The sequence below is a fragment of the Spermophilus citellus genome (genome assembly GCF_964194105.1).
Source record: "Spermophilus citellus genome assembly, chromosome: 11".
Classification (NCBI taxonomy): Eukaryota; Metazoa; Chordata; class Mammalia; order Rodentia; family Sciuridae; genus Spermophilus; species Spermophilus citellus.
In genome coordinates, this window is record NC_138192.1 from 110,226,866 (window position 1) to 110,250,635 (window position 23,770).

The following is a 23,770-nucleotide window of genomic DNA, read 5'->3' on the forward strand; positions in this document are numbered from 1 at the left end:
TTTTGTTGTTGTACCTGAAGCTTAATTTTGCTGGATACAAAATTCTTGGTTGGCATCCATTGTTACTTTTGTCCTTTGTATTTGGAAATTCCATACGGTTCAACCTAATATCTTTGTCTTTCTAGTTTATTCTTGCTTTTCTATAAACTATGAAGTTATGATGGAATGGAAAGGAAGCAATTCTGTCTCACTAACTAGTGCCTAAAAAAGTGATATAGGCAGACAAGTTAAGAAAGAGACATTTTCATATACCTATTTTTCTTTTAGGACCACCGGCACATTTTCTGTGACATGTCAATGGTGTCCATTTTTGTTTAGCTATTCACTTATAATGGTGTCTCTGACATTCTATGGTTATTTGCAGCATGCAGCATTCTTCTGATTCATTTTTTCTCCAGTGATGCTTGGTTTTGCCCATAGTATGAGTCGATCCTTATCCATTATGCCATGCCTCCCTTTTTTGCTTTTACTTCAGATTGCACTGAGCCTTGAGAGGTAAACTTCCTCAGAAGAAGGAAACTGATTTTCCCTCATGTCTTCAAAGAATTCTTTGCCCAAAGTAACTCATTACCCTGCCCCTAAAATCAGTACTTTCTAAACTACACTCTGAAAGGAACTAAAAATTAAAAAAAAAAAAATTCACCCTAGGCCTGCTCACACTAGAATGCTTTAAATGCTGTTGCACATGCAGTGTGAGTCTGTTCTTGTTGCTAAATGCTAAGTGTCTTCCATTAGGATGCAGAGTAGTGACCTTGACTCTGTGCCTCAATATCTATTAGTTTTCTGGACAATAAAATGCACAGTTCTATTCCCCAGAAATTGGTATAATGTACTGCCATCTTGAATATGGAACTCCAAGACTGCTATCAGCCCCCAGGTTCATGAGAATTATTATAAAGGGACAATGTTTGAATGACTTCCTGTCATCTTTCCATATTACAGTGACATTTCCAAATAATACTGAGTTTGGTACTTTACATGGGTCAAATTCATCAGAAAATAGCCAACCTTTCCCTTAATATTATGCTGTACAGTTAATGGGAATTCTTTTCATATTCATCTCAAGTCCATTTATAATTTAGAATTCCCAGGGCCAATAACTATATACTGATAACATCTGAGTTTTATCATGAGAAGTTTTGGAGAGCAAAGAATTTAAATTGCTTTTCATTCATAAAATGCCTTGAGCTTCCTAAACAGCCTCACATACCATGATTTGAGTGGTTCATCCACCGTTCATCCTCAAAGCTGCCATATCATGGTTAGGGGCAATGGAAAGATCTTTGACCCCTCAGTTCTGATCTAGAATAGTTTCACCCCTTTTAATCCTGAGGAGGCAAAGTTCATGACATAATGCTACTCAAGCGATGTTATTTCTGTCTCCCTGTCATTAAGCATTGAATTCACATCACTTTATATTGAGAATGTGTCACAATGTGACAGGCTAAAAATAAATTACATTGCTTGCCTTGCCCTCCAGACTGGCATTCGTTTTTAAAGACAGATGTTCCAGGCTTTTCCAGACACAGACAAGCATATCTGACATGTTTAGTAAAATAAATACTAACTAGGGGCTAAAGTAAAAAAAATTACTTGAGTTGTCTAGTGTTTGAAATACTGTGGTCCTCAAAACCATGAAGCAACCAACTCTGCCTGAAAGGGCATGGGAATAAAGAAAGCTTCTCAGAGGAGGTACCTAACCTGAATCTTAAAAGTGGGAATTTTCCAGGTGGAAAAGGAGTTTAAAGTTCTGCAAGTTCAGGGAAACAACATAAGAAAAGGTATATGTGGTCTCTATTTGGGAGACTACAACTACTTTGATATGACTGGGTTATAGAGCGCTTGAGATGGGAATAGAAAGAAAGAAACCAATCACATCTTTAGTCATTATATAATTGAGGTAGATGGATCTTGTAATAGATTTGGAATTGGGAAAGGATACAATCATATATTTGTTTTAAAAAATAATATCACATGGTACCAATGTCCCATTTTAAATTAATTTCAAAAAATAAATAAAATAAAATAATGTCAATTGACATTCTAAAAATCATCTTTTACTAAGATTTATATGAGTATAAGTTGAGACAATTTAGATACCAAAATGGAACTAGTATAGATCTGGGCATCAAAGATCCTGTGTGCAGACTGGAGTTGGGGGCTCAGTGGCACTTGCCTTGCACATGTGAGGCACTGGGTTCAATCCTCAGCACCACATAAAAATAAACAAACAAAATAAATGTATTATGTCCATGTATAACTAAAAAAAAATTACAAAAAGATCCTGTGTGCACCTCTTCCCAGCTATGTGAAAGTGGGAAATTATACCTTGTTTTTAAAATCTTAAAGCAAAGATATTATTTCTACATCATAGGGTTGTTATATATTATAATTTATAAAAGAAAGTTAACTGCTACATGACTCTCTCTACATATTAACCCCTATTTAACCTCATGGATCAATGTATTGTTAAGAATACTATGGCTTCGATTTGAAAATATGACATTTCTGAGTAACCCATAGTTATTAAATAATCCTGAGTTAATGGCTAATATTGTAATATATATTTCAAAACTGGCACAATTCAAAATACACATTAATATTTCATGTATATTTTTCTTATGACCTGTTAAGCTATGGGACATGTCACATGTAAAAGATTTTTAAAATATTTTAAATATTCAATAGAGCATCTCATTTTCACACCAGTTTCTGGGTATCAACAACAAAGTGTATCTTCTTTTATTTTTTCAACCATATCTTGACATGACAAGATGGTGCATAATTTTATTTTCATGAAGAAATGTTCTGCTTTTTCATTTACCAAAAAATAATTCTCTCTTTGTCAAACATTTTCCATTGAAACCAGGCCTATTAGACAGAATTTGATCTCTTATTCAATGACAAAATAAAAAAAAAAGAGTAACTCAACAAAATGTGCAGTAAGCAGTTTTACCCCCTTGAAATGTATGAATGGTCATAGATAAAAGATTGTCAATGGTACAGCATCACAACACCCTTGATTGAAATAGACTAGTTCTAGAAATGTAATAAGTGTTTCCTTCATGTTAAGATTTTAGGTTTTTTTAAAAAAAGATTTTATATTTATAATGTTTCATATTTAAAAACATAAAAAACTCCCTATTACATTCAAATCCCAATTGCCCTTGAAATGCAAAATGGAAGCATGTAATTACTTGAGATTCCTCAGAAGGAATAAAGCATAGAAACCTGCTTATAAAGTCTAATTTCTAAGATTTGCCTTTGTGGTTACATTTTTCAGATTTTCCATGACTGTGCTGACATCACTTGGGTAATATGGCCAAGCTAAATCCAAACATGGAAGCTAAAATAAACTAAATTCACAGAAATATTGTCAACATAGAGATACTGTTTATTAATCCCACATTATTCTTTTTATAAGTTAAATTAAAGGTATTGGTTATTAACCATACATTATTATTTCCTCGTCAACCCTACTCAGGAAGCCCCTGTGGTGGCCCGAGCAGCCTTGTTCCTGGAATGTGCCCGTTTTGTTCATCGCTGTAACAGAGGCAACTGGCCAGAGTGGATGAAAGGGCACCATGTGAACATTACTAAGAAGGGCCTTTCCCGGGGACGGTCCCCCATCGTGGGCAACAAGCGGAACCAGAAGCTGCAGTGGAATGCTGCCAAGCTCTTCTACCAGTGGGGAGACGTGAGCTTTGAATTTTCTTCTGTCAAACATAAAGTACTTGAGTGGAGTTTTTGATTGTGTTTGGTTTTGAAGACAATTCATTGTTATATACCAGGCACTGAATGAAACACTTAGTGGGGAAATGAACCGCTCATTTAATCTTTCCAATAAATAAATCTATGAGGTGAGAGATTACTAAATCATCAAAACTGAAGTTAACATATGTCAAGCTATTTGCCAGAGTTTGCATATTTGGTACAAGGAGGGACTGGTATTCCATCTCCCACTCTGGATTCCAAAATTTTGCTTTCAATTGCTATATTCATCAAGAATCATCTTTGTGAAAATTATTGTTGTAATAGTTAATGCTTACATCCCATTTTGGCTTTCTATTCTAATTTATGTTTTCCCAGGACATGTTTTTTTTTTTATCCCAGTTTTTTAACAGAATTTTCTTTTTTGTTTATATGCCATCCCTTAGTTACCCGAAAGCCTTCAGAAATAACTACATATTATAGTTACTCATGTACCTACATATGTGTATAAGTGAATAAAAAGAAATGAATATTCATTAGGAATTCTAATCAAACCTGATTAGGGAAGTTCATATCCAAAAGTTGGGTATTTGCCACAAATATCTGAGAGAAGGCAAGATATTCTCATGATACACCTGAGACTATTTTATCTGTGAAACTAAATACTTAATTAACAAATGATATACCTTTACCACTGTCTTTCTTAGAATATAGGTAAAAAAATTTCTCATCCGACTCTGCCACAGGGCTCTGCTCATTTGGAATGCTGTTCTTTTCTTCACCATGGCTAGATCACACTTCAGCCCTTCTTGACACTTGTCACCAATGTTCCAGCCTATCCTTTGATATCCTGAATAACGGCATCGATTATCACTCCAGTGCCTTAATATTTCCTTGTGAGGATGGATATTTTATCTCCTCTCTTTGAAGGTTTCCCTTGGCTTATGTGCAAAGTTCTAATACATCTCTTTTCATAGAAAATAGGAATTTCCCCTAAATTTGCTTATAAAATAGCTATGATAACAAGAAATCTTAGAACGAATGTCACAGTGGACAAAACATTGGCATTGAGAGATGAAACAAAACTAGGGTGTGGGTGGAGAGTGGGGAGGGTGGCTGGCCCTAAGCACATTCTTCAAGGGTGGTACCTTAAAATAATTTGTAAAGCATGTTTACATGAGGGTTAGTCACTATGATAAGATGCTAGAGGAAGAAGTGCGTAAGTAAGATTATAGGAAAGAAAGGGCAGGTAATTGGAGGGTCCATTGTCTTTTGGCTCTAGGTTCTTCTAACCAATTGTACAGGAACCTCTCACCCCCAATCTCAGGACTCCCTCATCTTGATTGTTACAACCTACACTCTCCTCTGACAAGATGATGATCAAGTTATAACCCAAACTTTCCCACTAAACATGCATGCAAAATGCAGTTTATCTCTTTCAGATTTATATTTCTGTCATTAAAACAGTGAGTGATATTTCTAATGACCCAGCTTTGTGGGTGCTGTTTCATGACCATACTAAAATCAGAATGACATTTCCTGGGAGACACCAAACTTTTTACTCTTAAAATAAAACAATCAGATGTAAAATTGAGTTCACAAGTGGCAGAGAGCAGATGAAGGGTTGTTCTTCTCCCCTACACCCATTATTTTGTATCCAATATCACACTAAAAATGATTCAGCACTCCACTGGTGAAAAGTTGTCTTCCTTTTTCCACAAAGAACCAGGTAATTCTGAACACACCTTCTCTCTGGGAAATTGGAGACATATTTTTCTTCAATTGTACAATTCTTTTAAGGGGAGGGGTATTTTGACTCTTTTAATTTTTTTTCAGGCAAAATAAGACAAGCAATTAAAAATTCCTAATATCACTGCTACTTTAATTCAAGAGCATTCCCTAAATAGATTTTTCCCTTCTTTATTAATAGTACTAAATAGCATAGCCTGGCATGGTGGCTCATGCCTGTAATCCCAGCAGTTTGGGAGGCAGATGCAGGAGGAACATGAGTTCAAAGCCAGCCTCAGCGAGGTACTAAACAACTCAGTGAGACCCTGTCTCTAAATAAAATACAAAATAGGGCTGGGAATGTGGCTCAGTGGTCAAGTGCCCTTGAGTTCAATCCTTGGTACCCCCCAAAAACCCCAGAAATAGTATTATCCCTGAAAATAGTATTGTCCCTGCAACAGATTCCCAAAATAGTTCTTTTAATGCAAGTATGTATATATAAAATCATATATATTTATATGTTATATATGCAATAAATATACAATATATATTATATATAATAAATATATATCATATATTTATATATGCATATATAAAATTATGCTTAACTAAAAACATAGATAACATATACTTACCAACTCAATGAAAATATTGATTTAATAAGAAGAACAGTTAACCATTACCAAGCACAATTACCTTTAATTTCAACAGGTTGTAGACCATCACTTAAAACTCTTCCATTGATAATCACTATGTTTATAGTGATGTTATTGTAATCCTAATATTTCTTCATGTTTTATTAATTTAGTAAAATGACAAATACAATTGGTTTGTTTTCATCTCATTTAGGTAGAAAAGGTCCATAACAGAGGAGGCAAATTCTGTTAAAAAAATTACAAAGCTGCTCTCCATGCTGCCCTTCCAATCCACCTCCTCCAGTACTGCAAAAATCTCCCAGGCAAATGAGCTTGTTGCTCCATGTAGCCAGTCTATTGGAATTCTGAATCATTCCCATTTGTCATTCTACAGATACAAGAACATTAATGAAATCAGGGATGACTCCCTGGTCTGAGATAGACCTAATTTGGGATCTTCTAAAATAAACAATGAGATTTGGGGTCACTAAGATAGATAATTAGACCAGTTGTCAGATTTTTAACTTTATTTTCCCTTTAGGATATACTTTTTATGTTCTTTCTAAAGTAGTATTAAAAAACTTTCTGATACAACAGTTACCCATTTTAGTCCTCCACTGATAAGATGTCTTTGTCTTTTATCCTTTTTGTTTTCTAAAAGTGTGAGCAATTTTCATTCCCACAATTATTGTGGATTTGAGGACAAAAGTGGGTTTTGCATAAAACAGACCCATTTCTTCAATGCACAGAGATGCGGTGACCCCCGTTTATTACCTACCTCATTCTGGGTCTGTTTTAAGTGGTATCTCTGAAAAAAGCAGTTCCAATTTCTAATCCTATGGGCTTCCCACAAGAAGGGGAAATCAAGTAAGTGCTAAACATATGAGGGGTTCTGATTTGTAGGGTTTTAACCAAAGGACTTTCCAAATAAATACTTTCATGATTAATGCCTTCTAACATTTTTGCAGCTGTTGACTCAGCTGACTGCCTTGACCTTTTCCTTCCTTTTGTCTTCCATAACCACTGTGCTCCAGAGTCTCCTGGCCTCTCAGTGCCCCATCCTCTGTCTTCTCCCCGGTCCTCTGCCTCCTCCCTCTCCGTAAATGCAGATAATACTCAGGATCTCTTGTAATTTCTTCCTGAATTATTTCCTCCAAGGTTCATTATTCCTGTGTTTCCAGCTATTTCCTGTGTGCCAGTAGCACAGACTTTTCTATCCATAGCACCCTAGCTCTTTTTAGATGTTTTTTTCTTTCATTGCCAACTGCATTTCAGGGGCATTCACTTGATACCCAGAAAATCACTTTTACCTAAATAAAACTCTTCTATCCAAATGAACACATCCTGCCAGAATCCATCCTTGAGCTTTGTGTTCTTATTAATAGTACCACAATCATCTTACATGACAATCTTTGAACATATTGCAAACCTCCATCCCCTATTGATCCTATCTCTCCCATTCACTGAATTGCATAGGTGAGATCTTCATTACATCCCGTCTGGATGATTAAATCATTTTCCCATTTGGTCTCCTCCTCAGTCTTCCCACATCTAATCCATCCTATACACTGCTGGTAAAGTGATCTCCCCAAGGCACAGCCTTTCCCAAACAGCATTCATACTGGTCTCCCAGCCACCAGACATGCCCCCTTCAAGTCATTCTCCAAACTTTCTGGCAGTGATTGGGCTAAAAGGCAAATCAGAACATGTTTCTACCTGCTTAAAATGCCTTGGCCCTCCTTTTCCTGTGGCTTAAATCTTAACATTGCTTAATCTGGCATCACTGCCCACTGCAGAATCTTTGCTCAAACCACTCAAGATTATGTATGACAAAGTCAAATGAGCTAATGCACCTAATGTTTGTCTTAAGACTTTGTACCTAAGATATGTTTAATAACAATAGGTCATTAAATAATTTTTTTTTTTTAAAGCAGGCTGCTTGTCTTATCTCTGCATTCCTGGGCAGCTATCGCAATGTCCCTGAGACAGTGATCAGGTTACCTAGTTCTAACCTACCTTTCTATTCTTTCTGCACATTGTTTCTTTCCTCTCATAAAATTGGGATTCAACCAAGTGACCTACCTATCAATCTCTGAATACATGGTGCCTTTCCCTGAATGTGGATCTTTTAGGGCCCTGCAACTGAACATATTCACTCTCCAGTCTCCATCAATCAAAACTCCAATTCCTCAGAGTCTACAGCAGTAAGACTCTTTGAATGAATTTAACCTATCTTCTGAACTAATTAAGTGTTTTCAGTCTCCTAGTGCATTATTTCAGTATTTTATTACCTCCTCAATAGACTGTAAGTCATGGAGGAAAAAATATTATATAGACATAGACACTCTTGTGTTTGAATCCCATTTCACAGTCTGCTGAGCAACTGTCTGCAAGTCTCTTGACCTCTCTAACCTTCCTATTTTCCCAAAAGCAACCCTGCTGTATGTGGAAGTATAATCTACTAGGGCACATTAAACAAAGATACTACTATAACAGCTAACCAAATTTAGTGTTCTATTTTATACCTTAAAAATTACCTCACTCTATAAATATTTGATGCATGAAGGAAGAAAGGAAAGAAAGAAAAAATAAGGTGTAGAGCTCTAATTGATTTGAAATTTAGCCCAAATTTATTTTTCATAATGCTTTCTGCTTTATAAACTGTGGATTAACTTAATTGTTTAGTTACAATATCCCAGAAGGATTGATACAATAAATTCCCCCTTTGAGTCTTATGATGAAGCCTCATAATTGCCTGTCTCATCCTCAGAACAAGGTCTTTTGAGATGGAAGTACTAGTTGGTTTTGTTTTTATATTTTGTTTTGTTTACTTAAAACTTCCCAGGTTAGCTAAAATCCCAGGATCCCATGATATCTTTTCATATTACTTTCTTGTTAATGTGGTTTATGCTTCTTGGTTTGTAGCTTGTCAAGTAATTTTAGAGTTTAAGGAGACCTATTTGTTTCAAGTTTTCTAAGACATTCAAAAAATTTGTGTTTTTATTTAAAGAGTTCTGGATATACTTTGCATATCCAGTAGTGTTTGAATGTTAGTTTCTAATGTTGAGTCTAATACTTTGAATACCCAGTATTTAGTAAATTTTCTAATTATTTTTAAAATGTATGATATTGGAGGAAAGAACAAAATTAGGTGAAATTTGTTCTTGCTAATACACAGAGAACCAAACGGTCAAACCTCAAGTTCAGTACTCAGCTTAGCCTTTTCCCTGACTCTCCTCCCTAAGCCCAGGTTCTTTTACTGTTGCATATTCTATAGAGTTGGGATGTAGAAGGAAATAGATAGAGGTAATGTTTTTGTCTCTTCTTGATAAATCATATAATAGTGCATGGTGATTCAGAAGAACAGTTAGCAAGGATATTGATTTTATTAATATAACATAAAAGCTGATATTGTCAATGTGTGCAGTTATTTTTTTAAATATTTGTTTTAGTTATACATGGACACAATATCTTTATTTTTTTATTTATTTTTATATGGTGCTGAGGCATACGCTCTGCCACTGAGCCACAACCCCAGTCCAATGTGTGCAGTTATTAAAAGACATGGTTCTATTATAGTCATTAGGTACTCTACGAAAAGAGAAGCTAGTACTTTTTACTAATTTATGGAGTATTGTGGAAGGGGGAACACAGTCTATAAAAGCCAATAAGCACATACATAACGGCAGATATAAATAAAACTGCAGTACCAGAATTCTTGCCAACTTCTAAACTCATGAGTATGACACTGATATTCTCATAAACTAGCATAATCAGAAGCACTCTGAGGAACAGTGCCTTCTCATTTTATACCACAGTAAAAATAGCTGTATATTCCCTAAAAATAGATCTGTAAAATAAATGACCTTTGAGGAAATGGATATGCTGTCAGAGAAAAAAAAAAAAAACAGCTTCTTTATTAGTACACAAAAATGTCATTCCAGTTTCTACAAGACTTCATACTAAATGATCCTAGAGATAAGGTCAATGCCTTATCTACCTCGGTTTCTTTATTGGCAGATATAGTGGTGCACACTACATCCTACAAAAGACGCTTATACTGGAAATAATCCCCATTCGTTGATTGATTATGTCCTCTGTAACATGAGAGACGATGTTGGAGTCTAACATACTTTGTGCTGTTTTATTCTTTTCTTCCCATGGCAGGCAATTGGCGTCCGGTTGAATGAGCTGTGTCATGGGGAGAGTGAGAGCCCAGCCAACCTGCTAGGCCTCATTTATGACGAGGAGACCAAGAGGAGACTGAGAAAGGAGGATGAGGAGGAAGACTTTTTAGATGACAGTAAGGAGACTCCCTTTACTACAAGAACCCCTGCTTGTAAGAACCTCTGCTTTAGGAGCTCTTAATATCTCTCTTTCTTCTCTCATCCTCTTGCCACCTTCCCATGTCCCCCGCACTGCGCCTTTCCGCCTGTCTCCTATGCATGGACCTAAGCATGTGCATTAAGCCACACAGAGAGAAGGCATAAACCAGAAAGAGAAGACAGACAAGGGCAAAGAGCTGTAGGCAATGTGCAAAACCCATTACTGTTTAGTCTCTGACTCCTGCTATTAAACATAGCTTGGTATTCAACCTCTCTGAGAAAATCTAGTTATAAACAATTGCTGTTCCAGATGAGATTTTGTCATTTTTTGTGTTGTTATTGCTTTTGGAAATAAGAAAGTGATAAAATAGAACTGAACAGGACATGCTTTCCAAATCACTAAAATATTCAGATACTTAATCAGACTGTATTATGGTATTTGACATGAAATTGAAATACTAAAATAATTTGCTTAAGCTATGAATTTCTGCAGTACTGTATTTGTTTATTATATTCATCATAGAAGAGTAGAGACAAAGAAATTCCAGTTCATAGTCTCCAACAACATTTTGTTCATATGTGTGCTCCATACCATACTAGCTTGTGTGTATGTGCGCCACTGCCTTTTATGGAGATGAAATTCCAATTATGGTTATAAAATTAGGGTCTTTATATGGAGATGATTGTGACACACTGTCCTTTTAACCTTCCCTTCTGGTTTGAAATTCAAGCTCCCTAGTTATATTTTAAGGGCTGCTGTTAGTTAATTCATGTCAAATCCATTGCCTTTCTGTAGACATGAGATGTGAAAGAAGTATAACTTTGGACAGCAATAATCAAAGAGAATTCTATGATATTCCTTTCCACTTTCATACTACTGATTTTTTTAAAATTCCCTCTAATTTGCTCTTCTAAGACCTTATCAAATTAGCAAATCTTCTAGACTTAGCTGTTCACAAAATACCAAATTTTCACACTAGTATTTCAGCTTAATGATGAAAGTTGACCCCAGATATAATTGAGTCTATCTTAGAATGATTCATGGAATTGAATTTAACCCAAAGGAAGACTTGAGGACTATCCAGCAATCACAAAACCTAGAGAAGGCCTTACGTAACACCCAACCATCCAAATGGCACCCCCAAACTGCCCTGGGGATCCCAAGAGCCCTGAGAGAGCTAAAGCAACACTAAATGGATGCACCCTTTTATGCCAAAGTGAACTCAAATTTCCATTAGATCACAAAAGTATCATTTACTAATATGTTCTGTCTCATATGTCAGCTTTTTGTTGAGGCCATGTAGAAGTCAATCCTTGATCACTGCCACAGAGTATTTCAGATGTCAATCATGAAAGATCGTGGATTAAGACTAGGTTTACTGTTTACCCAACTGATAGGAAGAGTCTGAATAGGACAGATCCAGAAAGTGTTCAATTATTTTTTAAACAGTCTTGCACATCTAGGCATTTTTAAAACCATACTCCACTGAATATAAAAATGATATGTGTGATTTAGTTTAAAGTCATCTTGAGATTAGCTTATCTTGCACTTAAAAGCTAAATACAGTGCAGGCAAATTTCAGTTTGAAAGTTCTACAGGAGCTCATCTCTTCCATTCTTAATGAGAAGCAAAGTTTCCAGTTGCATATTAACTCTGGAGAGCAAATAATGGTTTTCAGCAAGAAGCAATATCCCAGATATCATCAGAAGACCATGATTTCTATCTATGTCAACAGAAATCATGAAGTCTATATGCTATCTAATTAAGAAAGCTTAACATTCAGGATACATTTTAGAGATATTTTTAGTATATTGCCATGTAATGATATTGAGATTTCCTGATTTCTTGATTCACTCAAAATAGATAACTTTATTTTCTTTCATAAGAGGCAGAACACTACATAGTTTTTGGCTTTATGCTGAACACTACTTAGTACATTTCTGTGTGATTTGTGGTGACACATATCTGAGAAGAGAATTTTTATAGTGTCCGTGGTGTCACCATGGCCATTATTTGGCATATGGTGGATAAAATCCATTAGTTTGCGTATGGTGGATACAATGTCTTACTAACTTAAAATCCACTGTTCTTTAGAGCAAAAAAGAACTTTGGCATACTTCTAAAGTAGCTGTAGTCTACTAAAATAGACTACCTTGTAATAATGATGTGATATAGGTGACCTGGTAAGTGTGTTTTCTCTTGTCTGTGTTGCACATACATAACTGGAGTAGAGCGGAAACAACTTCACTACCCCAGAACATTAAGACTAACATCCTTTCATAAAATGAGCTGACAGGATTGTTGTAGTTCTCAGTCTAGTTCATTGCCATTTACATAGTCTACATCTGATTGAATGTATGAGTACTTTGTATTTCTCTTTTTTAAAAACATTTTCTGGTTTACTGGGGTTATATTTTATTACTCTAAACGGTATTTTTAAATTTTTTTTTTTATTTAACCACAATAGTGTCTTTCTTTCTTTTTTTTTTTTTTTTTAATGTGGTACTGAGGATGAACCCAGTGCCTCACTTGTGCTAGGCAAGTGCTCCACCACTGAGCCACAACCCCAGCCCCACTCTACAGGGTTTTAAGATGAATAATTTAGTTCTGCTTGTGTGCTATTTTAGTAAAAAATCTGATATCTGATCTAAATAGAAATAAGAGTATGGTCTGATATTTTAATACTGAAGTAGTCCTTAAAGAATTGCAAAATGAAGAAGAGAGGTGTATGCAATGCATACATTATGTGCAATTGGTAGATTGAACTTGTATAGGTAACAGTCTCATGAAATTTGATTTTGCATGCATGTACCTAGGTCCATCAAACCGTGCCTGTCTGTATATGTTATTGGTTTCTCTTCTAATCGAAGACCTCCTTCATTCCTTAGGTACTGTGAACCCCTCTAAATGTGGCTGCCCCTTTGCCTTGAAGATGGCAGCTTGTCAGCTTCTCCTGGAGATTACCACCTTCCTGAGAGAGACCTTTTCTTGCCTGCCCAGACCTCGTACTGAGCCACTGGGGGTAAGTTAAAGCATGTATATTAATAATCAGGCTACCTGGAAAGGCCAGATGGATGGGTAGTTTTCTGATATTCACAATTTCTTTAAACTCCCAATGGCCAGATGCATCACATAATTTAAAAATTTGGCCATGGAATTTCATATATAAAAATAAATGTTCTCTTCTCTATTAAAATAATAACACCAAAGTTGACTTAGAGATCAGCAGAGACAGCACCATGGTTGATCACCATCAGTTGTGCTGGAAATATCTAAGAGCATTTAGGTTCCCTTACTTTGCTAACTGTGAGGAGTGTCATGGCCAACACTCTCCAGAAATCACTGGAAGATTCTTTTTTAAAAAAATTTTTGCTACCATCTATTTATAAGTTTATATAGAAATGTGCTTTTAATGAGTATTTTCATTTAAATTAAGGGTTGAAAGACTTCAGTGTTTAGTGTCTAAACATCCCCATATATTGTTATTAATGTAGCATTTCTTTTTTATTTTTCCTGACTCTGGAAAATTGTTTTTTATTTGTTCTAATTAGTTATACATGACAGTAGAATGCATTTGAACAGATCATACATAAAAGAAGTATAGCTTTTCATTCTTCTGGTTGTACATAGTGAAGAGTGCTACCAGTTGTATAATCATTATGCACACAGGGTGATAGTGTCTGATTCATTCTACTATCATTCCTACCTCCATACACCCTCCCCTCCTTTCATGACCCTCTGTCTAATCCAAAGTACCTCTATTCTTCCCTAGCCTCCCTGCTGCATTGTGAATTAGCATCCACATATCAGAGAAAACATTTGACTTTTGGTTCTTTGGGATTGGCTCACTTCACTTGGCATGATATTTTCCAGTTTACTGGAAAATGCCATCATTTCATTCTTCTTTAAGGCTGAGTAATATTCTATTGTGTATATATACCACATTTTCTTTATCCATTCATCTGTTGAAGGGCACCTAGGTTGATTCCATAGGTTAGCTATTGTGAATTGAGCTGCTATAAACATTGATGTGGTTGCATCTCTATAGTATGCTAATTTTAAGTCCTTTGGGTATAAATTGAGGAGTGGGATAACTGGGTCAAATGGTGGTTCCATCCTAAGTTTTCTGAGGAATCTTCATACTGCTTTCCAGAGTGGTTGCACCAATTTGCAGTATCACCTGCAATGTACGAGTGTACCTTTTTCCCCACATCCTCGCCAACATTTATTGTTGCTTGTATTCTTTGTAATTGCCATTCTGACTGGAGTGAGATGAATATTAGAGTAGTTTTGATTTGCACTTCTCTAATTGCTAGAGATGTTGAACATTTTTTCGTATATTTGTTGATCGATTGTATTTTTTCTTCTGTGAAGTGTCTGTTTAGTTCCTTAGCCCATTTATTGATTGGATTATTTGGGTTTTTTTTGGGGGGGATGTTAACTTTTTTGAGTTCTTTATATATCCTGAAGATTAATGCTGTATTTCAGGTATGTCTGGTGAAGATGTTTTCTATCTTCACATTATTGTTTTCTTTGCTGTGAAGAAGGTTTTTAGTTTGATTCCATCCCATTTATTGATTCATGATTTTACTTCTTGCACTTTAGGAGTTAAGAAAGTCAATTCCTAAGCCAACATGGTGAAGATTTGGGCCCACTTTTTCTTCTGTTAGGTGCAGGATCTCTGTTCTAGTGCCTAAGTCCTTGATCCACTTTGAGTTTATTTTTTCTGCAGGGTAAGAGATAGGGGTATAATTTTATTTTGCTACATAAAGATTTCCAGTTTTCTCAGCACCATTTGTTGAAGAGGCTATCTTTTTTCCAGTGTATAGTTTTTGATGCCTTTGTTTGGTGTGAAATAACTGTATTTATGTGGATTTGTCTCTGTGCCTTTTATTTTGTACCACTGGTCCTCGAATCTGTTTTGTTGCCAATACCATGCCATTTTTGTTACTATGGCTCTGTAGTATCATTAAGGTCTGGTATTGTGATGCCTCCTGCTTCATTTTTCTTGCTAGGGAATGCTTTGGCTATTCTGTGTCTCTTACTTTTGCAAATGAATTTCGTGATTGCTTTTTCTATTTCTATGAAGAATGTCATTGAGATTTTCATAGGAATTGCATTAAATCTTTATAATGCTTTTGGTAGTATGGATATTTTGACAATGTTAATTCTGCCTATCCAAGAACATGGGAGATCTTTCCATCTTCTAAAGTCTTCTTTAATTTCTTTCTTAAATGTTCTGTAGTTTTCATTGTAGAGGTCTTTCACCTCTTTGTTAGATTGATTCCCAAATACTTTATTCTTTTGTTAGGCTATTGTGAATGGGGTAGTTTTCCTAATTTGTCTTTCAGTGTCTACATCACCAATGTATAGGAATGCATTTGATTTATGAATGTTGACTTTTATATCCTGTCATGTTCCATTTCTAATGGATCATGGATAGAAAACATTACACACACACACACACTCACATACCATGTATTACAGAGTAATATTGTTTTACTGTGGATACATATAGTATGCAAAAGCTCCAGGAGTTTTCACAGAGTGAGTGGTCTCAGGGCAACCTGGCCTCTAGTTCCACAGTGGACACCAAGTCTCCAGTGGTTCTTGCATCATAGGCAGCATCCAGCCAGAGTGAGGAGACAGACAGTCTCCCCACCAAAACCTTTACACAAAGCACATTCTATTGTCCCAGAAAAATGGTCATACTAGCAATCTGTGCATTTCTATTTAAGCAAATTTTACAATCGGCCACCACTTCTGCTTTTTAAACCAACACAGCATGAATTAGGTAGCACCCCACTCTGGAGCAAAAGAATCAGTGTTCCAGTATCATGGAGCTGTATCTCGGCCTTTTGGTTTTTCAATGTTCTAAAAAGTCTATTTCCTTTTATGCTTAAACATAACATGGGTGTTTTCAAGTTGGAAATATTTGTGAGTAAAATGTATTTTTTTTCAACAGAAACAGGCCCACACTTAAACTGTGAAAATGTATAATTGAATATTGGAAAAGTAAATTTCTCCTACTGCCCTAATGTAACTTCATCTTAACCTGGGTCTTTAACTTTCTAATTTTTCACTATGAAATTGAGACTACTCTATGAAGTCAAATCAAGGCCCCTCAACATATGTACTTAATTTAAATTACAGTCGAGTGTAACAAAATATCTGATCTGTAGGCCTGTGTAGTGTTATTCAACCCCTAATTATACTAAACTCTTTACAAAAACATGGAGTAAATCTGATTTTAAGTTTTCAGATTTTTATTGGTCACCATTTTGATCCATTGTGATAAAAATATATGTAAGAATCTAGTTTGCCTCAGTTACTTTGTTCTCCCTTTAACCCTTTAAATCTATCATTTAATGCCTCTTATCATCATGACAAATTTCAGTCTTTTAATCAGTCAATCAAATCTTTAAAAAAAATTAGTATATAACCAATCAGCAGATCTGCAGAATATGCCAAGAAAGGAAGCTAAGACAGGATCTGTAATCATTTGGTCACCAGAGGAAAATTTTTACTTCTTTGTCACCTTTAACTAGATCTCAGAAGTCTTTTAGTCATTACATCAACATTCTCATTGTTCAGGTTTGTGCATTGTGCTGGGATGTCTTCTTTGAAAAATAAAAGGAGAAAGATTTTCCCCCATTTTTAAGCTATCTAATTATATTTGATAACAAAGAAAACTCAAGCCACATTCTAACTGTAGAAAAATCAATGAGTATCATAAAACTGTTTTACCAACATGAAAATTCTTGAAATCATTTCCTTTTAAAAACTTTTGCCAAGAACACCTTGCATGAAAAGCATTGTAAGTACAATGTTGTACTGCAAATCTCTTAATGCACATTCCCTCCCTCCCTCTCTCTCTCTCTCTCTCTCTCTCTCTCTCTCTCTCTCTCTCTCTCTCGTATTGGGAATTGAACCCAGGGGTGCTTTGCCCACTGAGCTACATGCCTAGCACTTTTTATTTTGAATCAAGCTCTTGCTAAATTGTTTGGGACCTTATTAATTGCTGAGGCTGGCTTCAAACTTGTGATCTTCCTGCTTCAACCTCCTGAGTCACTGGGATTACAGGTGTGTACCACCATGCCCAGCTCCATATTTATCTCTCTGAATTTTTATACTCATCATTAGTCACTCCCTGTTTTCCCTTTCCTGCTGCTCCTAGCAACCACCATTCTACTTTTTGATTCTATGAATTTGCTTATTTTATTTTATTTTTATTTTTTGAGAGAAAGAGAAAGAGAGAGAGAGAGAGAGAGAGAGAGAGATAATTTTTTAATATTTATTTTTTAGTTTTCAGTGGACACAGCATCTTTATTTTATTTTTATGTGGTGCTGAGCATCAAACCCAGTGCCCCACTCATGCCAGGCGAGCGCACTACCGCTTGAGCCACATCCCCAGCCCCAAATTTGCTTATTTTAGATACTTCATATAAATGCAATTATATAGTAATTTTTAAAAAATTTTTTTAGTTGTAGTTGGACAAAATATCTTTATTTTATTTATTTTTATGTGGTGCTGAGGCTCTAACCAGAGTCTTGAACATGCCAGGATAGCACTCTACTGCTGAGCCACAACCCCAGCCCCATAAAGTATTTGTTTTTGTGTAACTGGCTTATTTTACTCAGCATATTGTCCTCAAGGTTCATCCATGTTGTTGCATATGACAGGATTTCCCACTTTTTTACAGGCTAAATATTTTTTTTAAAGAAACTGTCCTGAATAGTAATTTTAAAGACTAAGCATATTTATAGCCAAAATGAAATAGGCTAAATTTTAAACAAAACACTGCTAGTACAGTAACATTCTTAGTGCACTAAAAATCTTTACCTTGATGTAGAGAATAATATAAGGTAGTATAATAATCATATGAGAAGCTAAAATTATTCTGAAATTTGAGGCTTTGGGATAGGAAAGAATCAAAAACACAAACTTTCTACCAAGAAAAAAAAATCATTCTCATAGAATGCATAAGGTGATTTCCAATGTGTGAGTCAGATTTGCATGTGAATATTTGTTTGAAAAAGTTCTAAGAAGTAGAATAAAAAGCAAAAGAATTTTTAATATAATAACTAGAACAAAATATTAGTTTTTTAAACCGTAATTATTTCCTAGAAGTTGGAAAAATCCAAAAAGGCACTGGATGGGTAGGCTATGGCTAGTAAAAGAAAAGAAAATTTATATCAGAATAGTAAAATAATAATGAATAATAATTTTATTCTCAGGTAGATCCCTAGAGATAACTTAATTAGTGTGCTTCTCCCCCACCCCCCCAAAAAAACAACTTCTGCTAGCATTTTTATTGACTGTTTTTATAAACCATCAAAAATATATATCAAAAAATAGAAAAAGAAGCATTGTTACAAGATTAATAACACAGCATATTTATAATGTAAGAGAACAAATTTTTCTCTCAATGTTGTCATCCAAATGAGAACAAAGGAATATTTTAAAAAAACAGAGAATGTTGTTCATAAAGATAATGGTCTACTAAAATTTTTCCCAATTGAGTTAATAAAAATCAATAACCAATGACAAAGAAACTTGGAATTCAAACAAAAAATTTCCATAAAATGCATGGATGAGCTCTTAATAAGTCAGAGCCAATAAAGAGTTTCTGTAAAAAAAAAAATTCTTTAGTAATTTCCCTAATTTCTATAGAATTATTACCAAAGTGGAAAGTAGATTAGGCTATTTTTCCTAAAAGGGATTAATTTCTGGGAAGCAATTCTACACCTAGAACATTTTTTAAAATGTTAGAATAGATTCCATTTGGCTCCTTTATTTTCCTAGTCATGCTCTAATTTTCTAAGTACCAAAGTGTAACTTGTTGTTTAAACAAAAGGAAAGGAAGAAACAACATTAGAACAACATGTAGGGATTAAAATCTCATCTTGTTGGCAATCAAAGCATGAGATTTTAACCTTGTGCAAACTGGATTTTTAAAAATATTTTTTTATCGTATCTACTTCATCCTGAAGAATAGTTATGGTATAATTTTTGAAAAATACTGAACAAAATAAAGCCAGCATTTTTATATTTTCTATTTTCAATTCTTCCTTATTATAGATGAATAATTAAACACGAAACAGGTCAAATTTTTAATTTGGGATCTTGTAGGCCAAATGCGACTAAATGATTATAGTCTCCAGGGCTTGCTTACTTTAGGTTATGGGATCATTCTGTTCATTGGCTTTGCTAAAGTTGGAGCTCCTCTTCTACTTTGTTCCTCCTAGAAGGGAGTAAGAAATTCCCCAGTGCATGATTCTGCTTTGAGCTTCTGGCACTCACATGTGATGTTTCTTAAACCTAAATTGACTTTCTCACACCAGTACAAGCAACGGTACATAATCCACAATATTTAACTTGAACATCACTTCCATAGTCATTTTTTTTGGTTATGATATAACAAACTGCTACAAATGTAGTTGTTCACAACAGTACAAACATATTTTCTTAGTTCTGCAGGTCAGTTTGCTAGGCTAACTTTAAGGTACTGGTAAGTTTGCCTTCCTATTTGGGGCACTAAGGAAGAATCTCCTTCCTTACTTTTTTTTCCATCTTAAAGAGGCCACCTGCATTCCTTAACTTGTGTCCCCTTCCTCCATCTTCAAAGCCGCAAACAACATCTGATACTTTTCCTTGACCACAACCTGGAAAGGTCCTCTACCTTTAAATATTCTTGAAATTAAATTGAGCACATTTAGCTTATGCAGGATAATCTTCCATATTAAGATGTTAACCTTAATTACACCTATAAATAAAGTCCCTGTTGCCATGTAAGGAAACGCATTTTCAGATCCCAGGGATTAGGATGTGGACATCTTTGAGGGCCATTGTTCTGCCAACCACAGTCTCCAAGTCTGACTTCTAAGACCCTGCTCTATCTCTCAGTCTCGAAATTTTTCATTGATGTCTTCACATTTTTTTAAAAATTTTATTTGTTCAACTTTAGTTATTCATGAAAGTAGAATGTATTTTGACATACACACATGGAGTATGACTTCCCATTCTTGTGGTTGTACATGATGTGGAGTTATATGCATCATGTATTCATATATAAACATAGGAAAATTCTGTCCAATTTATTTCACTGTCTTTCCTATTCCCATCCCCCATCCCTTCCCTTTGTCTAATTCAAAGTACTTCTGTTCTTTCCTACCCCTCCTTTTTTCAGAATTCTGAGTTCCTTTAGGGAAAGAACCATTTCTCATCTATCATGCAGTGTCTAACACATTCATACTCAGTGAGTGATTCATAAATAGATAAATGCCAATGATGCAGCTACAACTATGGACAAAGAATTAGAGGGTAAGGAAGTAAGTTCTAGATTTGGGACAAAGTCTGTTTTTGGAACATACACACGAAAGAAGAGGAAAGCTACAAGTTAAGGAAGATGTTATTTATTTTCCAATTCGAAAATAGTTTTTCATGGCCATAATCTAAAATTAGCAATAGACAAAAGAATTTGGTTGTTTGAATGCAGTTGTGTGGGATTCGAGGGAGGCTTGCCACAAGACCAATGCAGCGCTGGGAGATACCAGCACGCACGTGCTCCTCACTGACATTTCAGGACTTGGAGAGCTGCAGACTTCGTCTGGATCCTGAGTTGGACCGGCACAGATATGAAAGGAAGATCAGCTTCGCAGGGGTCCTGGATGAAAATGAAGATTCAAAAGATTCTCTCCATAGCAGCAGCCACACCCTCAAATCAGACACAGGGGTGGAAGAGAAGAAAGGTATGGAAAAGCAAGGATTATTGCAAGGTTCATGATTTCTCATGGTCTAATGTCTAAAACTATATCTGTTTGTTCAAATTGTTGGCTCTGTACAGCACTGAGTTTGTAGACTCAACCAGGTAGAAACCATACTAGTCAGAAGTCGGACTTGTATTCAGAGAGATCTGAATTCTAGCTCCAGCTTGGCAGTTCTCCATTGAATCTAAGATGCCGATGCCGTCAGATTTAAGATGAACCATTATTTTATTTACCAATAAGAGAGAAAAAATACTTCCAATTCAATTCTTCTGCAATATTATAACTTTTTGCTTTATTCTTATGGAGAGAGGACTTTCAGACTTAACTAGATGCAGAGTTTTATTATTATAGTTCATTCTTGTGCAGCCAAAAAATAAAAGCATAACTAACCTAGACTAGTTAAAGCTTTTCTAAACCATTTTCAACTCAGAGTTGCCAGTGTCCATGTTTTTCCGTAGAATAATGTCCTCTGTGCCATCAGAATGTTAGTGATAACATAATTTCTGAAACAGTTCCATAAAAGAAGTAAAGCTATTTGTGCTAGTTATTTAAGCCAACTTTGCACTGGCATTAAGCTAGCCTACTTTCAATCCCTCTTCAAGATTGTTGCTAAACACCCCCAATTTAATACTTCACCCCTCTTTCAATCCTTGCTACCACTTAGCTCCTTGAACTAAAATAAATTGGTATCCATCTGTACATTTGGCCGCTGATGTTTTAGATGTTCACATGGATGTAAGCAATAGCAAATACATCACTACTGCCAGCTGGTAGTAGTGTTCATATCAGTTGTATGGCATATCCCAATTTCAAATATATTAAAAATGTGGAAAGATGTGCATCTTAAAATGGGTGAAATACAGTAACTTTCTGTGGGACCTTGTCTAAGTTACTTACCTTTTAAGTTGTAGTTTTCTTTTCTATAATATTGGGCTAATAGCACCTTCTGTGGTGTGATGCTTATAGTTTTAAATAAGTAAAGCATAAACTTAGTTCCTGGCAGATAGTAAATACACAATAAATAACTGCTGCCATTCTGGTTTTTTAGGGTTTTTTTTTTTTTTCGGTCATAAACACATAGATTAGAACCCATACAGAAAATCCTAACTATGCACTGAAGATTGCAAAGTCTTATTTCATTCTCTAAAGCCCCCTGAACTGTCAACTTCACTCTTTGATTTTGCTGTTTTTTAAATTTCATTTCCCTTCAGTGCTTTTTATAAAGAATTTCAATTTAAAGAACATCTATACTCTTGTTACAAAAATCGATACTGAGTTTATGCATTGATATATTTCTAGTGTCCTATAGACAATGGTTCAATGAATATTTGATTAACTTAATGAATGAACGATTCTCAGAAGGAATGCTCCCATATAGAGAAAAACCCAAAATATTTAAAATCCTGCAAGGAATGGACATACATTGAGGAAAAAAAATGGAACATTTCAAGTTCAATTTATGGTGAACAGAGGTCATTTGTAGGAAGGATAAGCCAAGTCTTGAGCAATTCTTTAGTATGTAGAAATATCAACTCAACAGAGGGATAACCCCCAGTTTTTGAAACACATCCAAAGGTATTTTAATTAAAAAGCAAGACCCCAAAGTTATAGTGCTAATTATTATTTGAAGTAGTCAAATAAAAATTTCAAATACTGACATAGTTAAATTTGAACAAAGTAAATTCTGCATCATTAAAAAATGAAATATGATTAATTTTAAGGCCATTTTAATTTCATGATTATTAGTTATGTAAATTGCCTTTAATTTTCAAACACTGAAATGCTTCATATTTTTTCTCCTCACAGAATGGCTATGTTATTATATGGAAGTTGTTTAATGAATTAACAGAAAACAGAAACTATAAATAAAACAAGAACATATTTTATGGAAAATGTCCTTAATCAGTGAGAAAACATCTTCTCAAAGATTTCTATATATTCCCTAAGCCATTTAACAAGCTGATATCAGTTATGGGAGCCAACATAAAAATGATGACATCGGGCTCTGCGAACTATGATTATTAAAACATTTAAAATTTTTTTCACACCATCTGTTTTTATTTTTTAAAAAAAAGTCAACTCCTGAAATAAACAACCTGAAGACAATTCAGATTTTACCAAGGAAGAACAAATGTGAACTAATCCTTAGAACTGAAAATATCTGCCAAAATGTCCATGCAGAGTCTGACAAATCATTTTCCCCATATTCCAAAGATGAACTAAGACTAGTATTCCCAATACTGACACCAAGACTAGTCTCATCATGCAACACCTATCCACTGAGCTAGGAACTGTTACAGATTCTCAGAATACAGCAATGATCAAAAAATTTTCCACATATTTTTATTTATATTGTTTAATAGTTGACAACAGTTATTTATGTAACACTGAATACCATGAAATACTAGATTTTCTAGTGGAGAAAAAACTATCTGAAGAAAAGTAAATTAGGACCAGGTTTTGTGACATGGAGTAGGAAGGACATAGAGTAGTCCATCAAAATTGACATTGAGCAGAGAGACCTGCATGCATCAAAAAGCCAAGTGCTGAGGAAAGAGTGTTCTGAACAGAGGCAACCACAAGGACAAGGTTGTGATGCA

General features: G+C 35.1%; 1 protein-coding gene across 3 annotated transcripts in view; it reads left to right on the forward strand.

Moving 5' to 3' along the window:
* The window catches only part of UNC80 (unc-80 homolog, NALCN channel complex subunit), a gene marked incomplete at its 5' end in the record, with an annotated part of 198,761 nt that overhangs the window by 78,039 nt on the left and 96,952 nt on the right, over positions 1 to 23,770 (forward strand). For 2 of the 3 annotated variants that reach the window (XM_081262114.1, XM_081262113.1), the window contains 4 exons: positions 3,485 to 3,697; positions 10,242 to 10,377; positions 13,289 to 13,422; positions 20,987 to 21,152. In XM_081262114.1, the coding sequence (XP_081118240.1) occupies positions 3,485 to 3,697; positions 10,242 to 10,377; positions 13,289 to 13,422; positions 20,987 to 21,152 (649 nt within the window). Of the gene's footprint in view, positions 1 to 3,484; positions 3,698 to 10,241; positions 10,414 to 13,288; positions 13,423 to 20,986; positions 21,153 to 23,770 lie in introns of all 3 variants that reach the window. The other variant, XM_081262112.1, reaches the window with a different exon arrangement.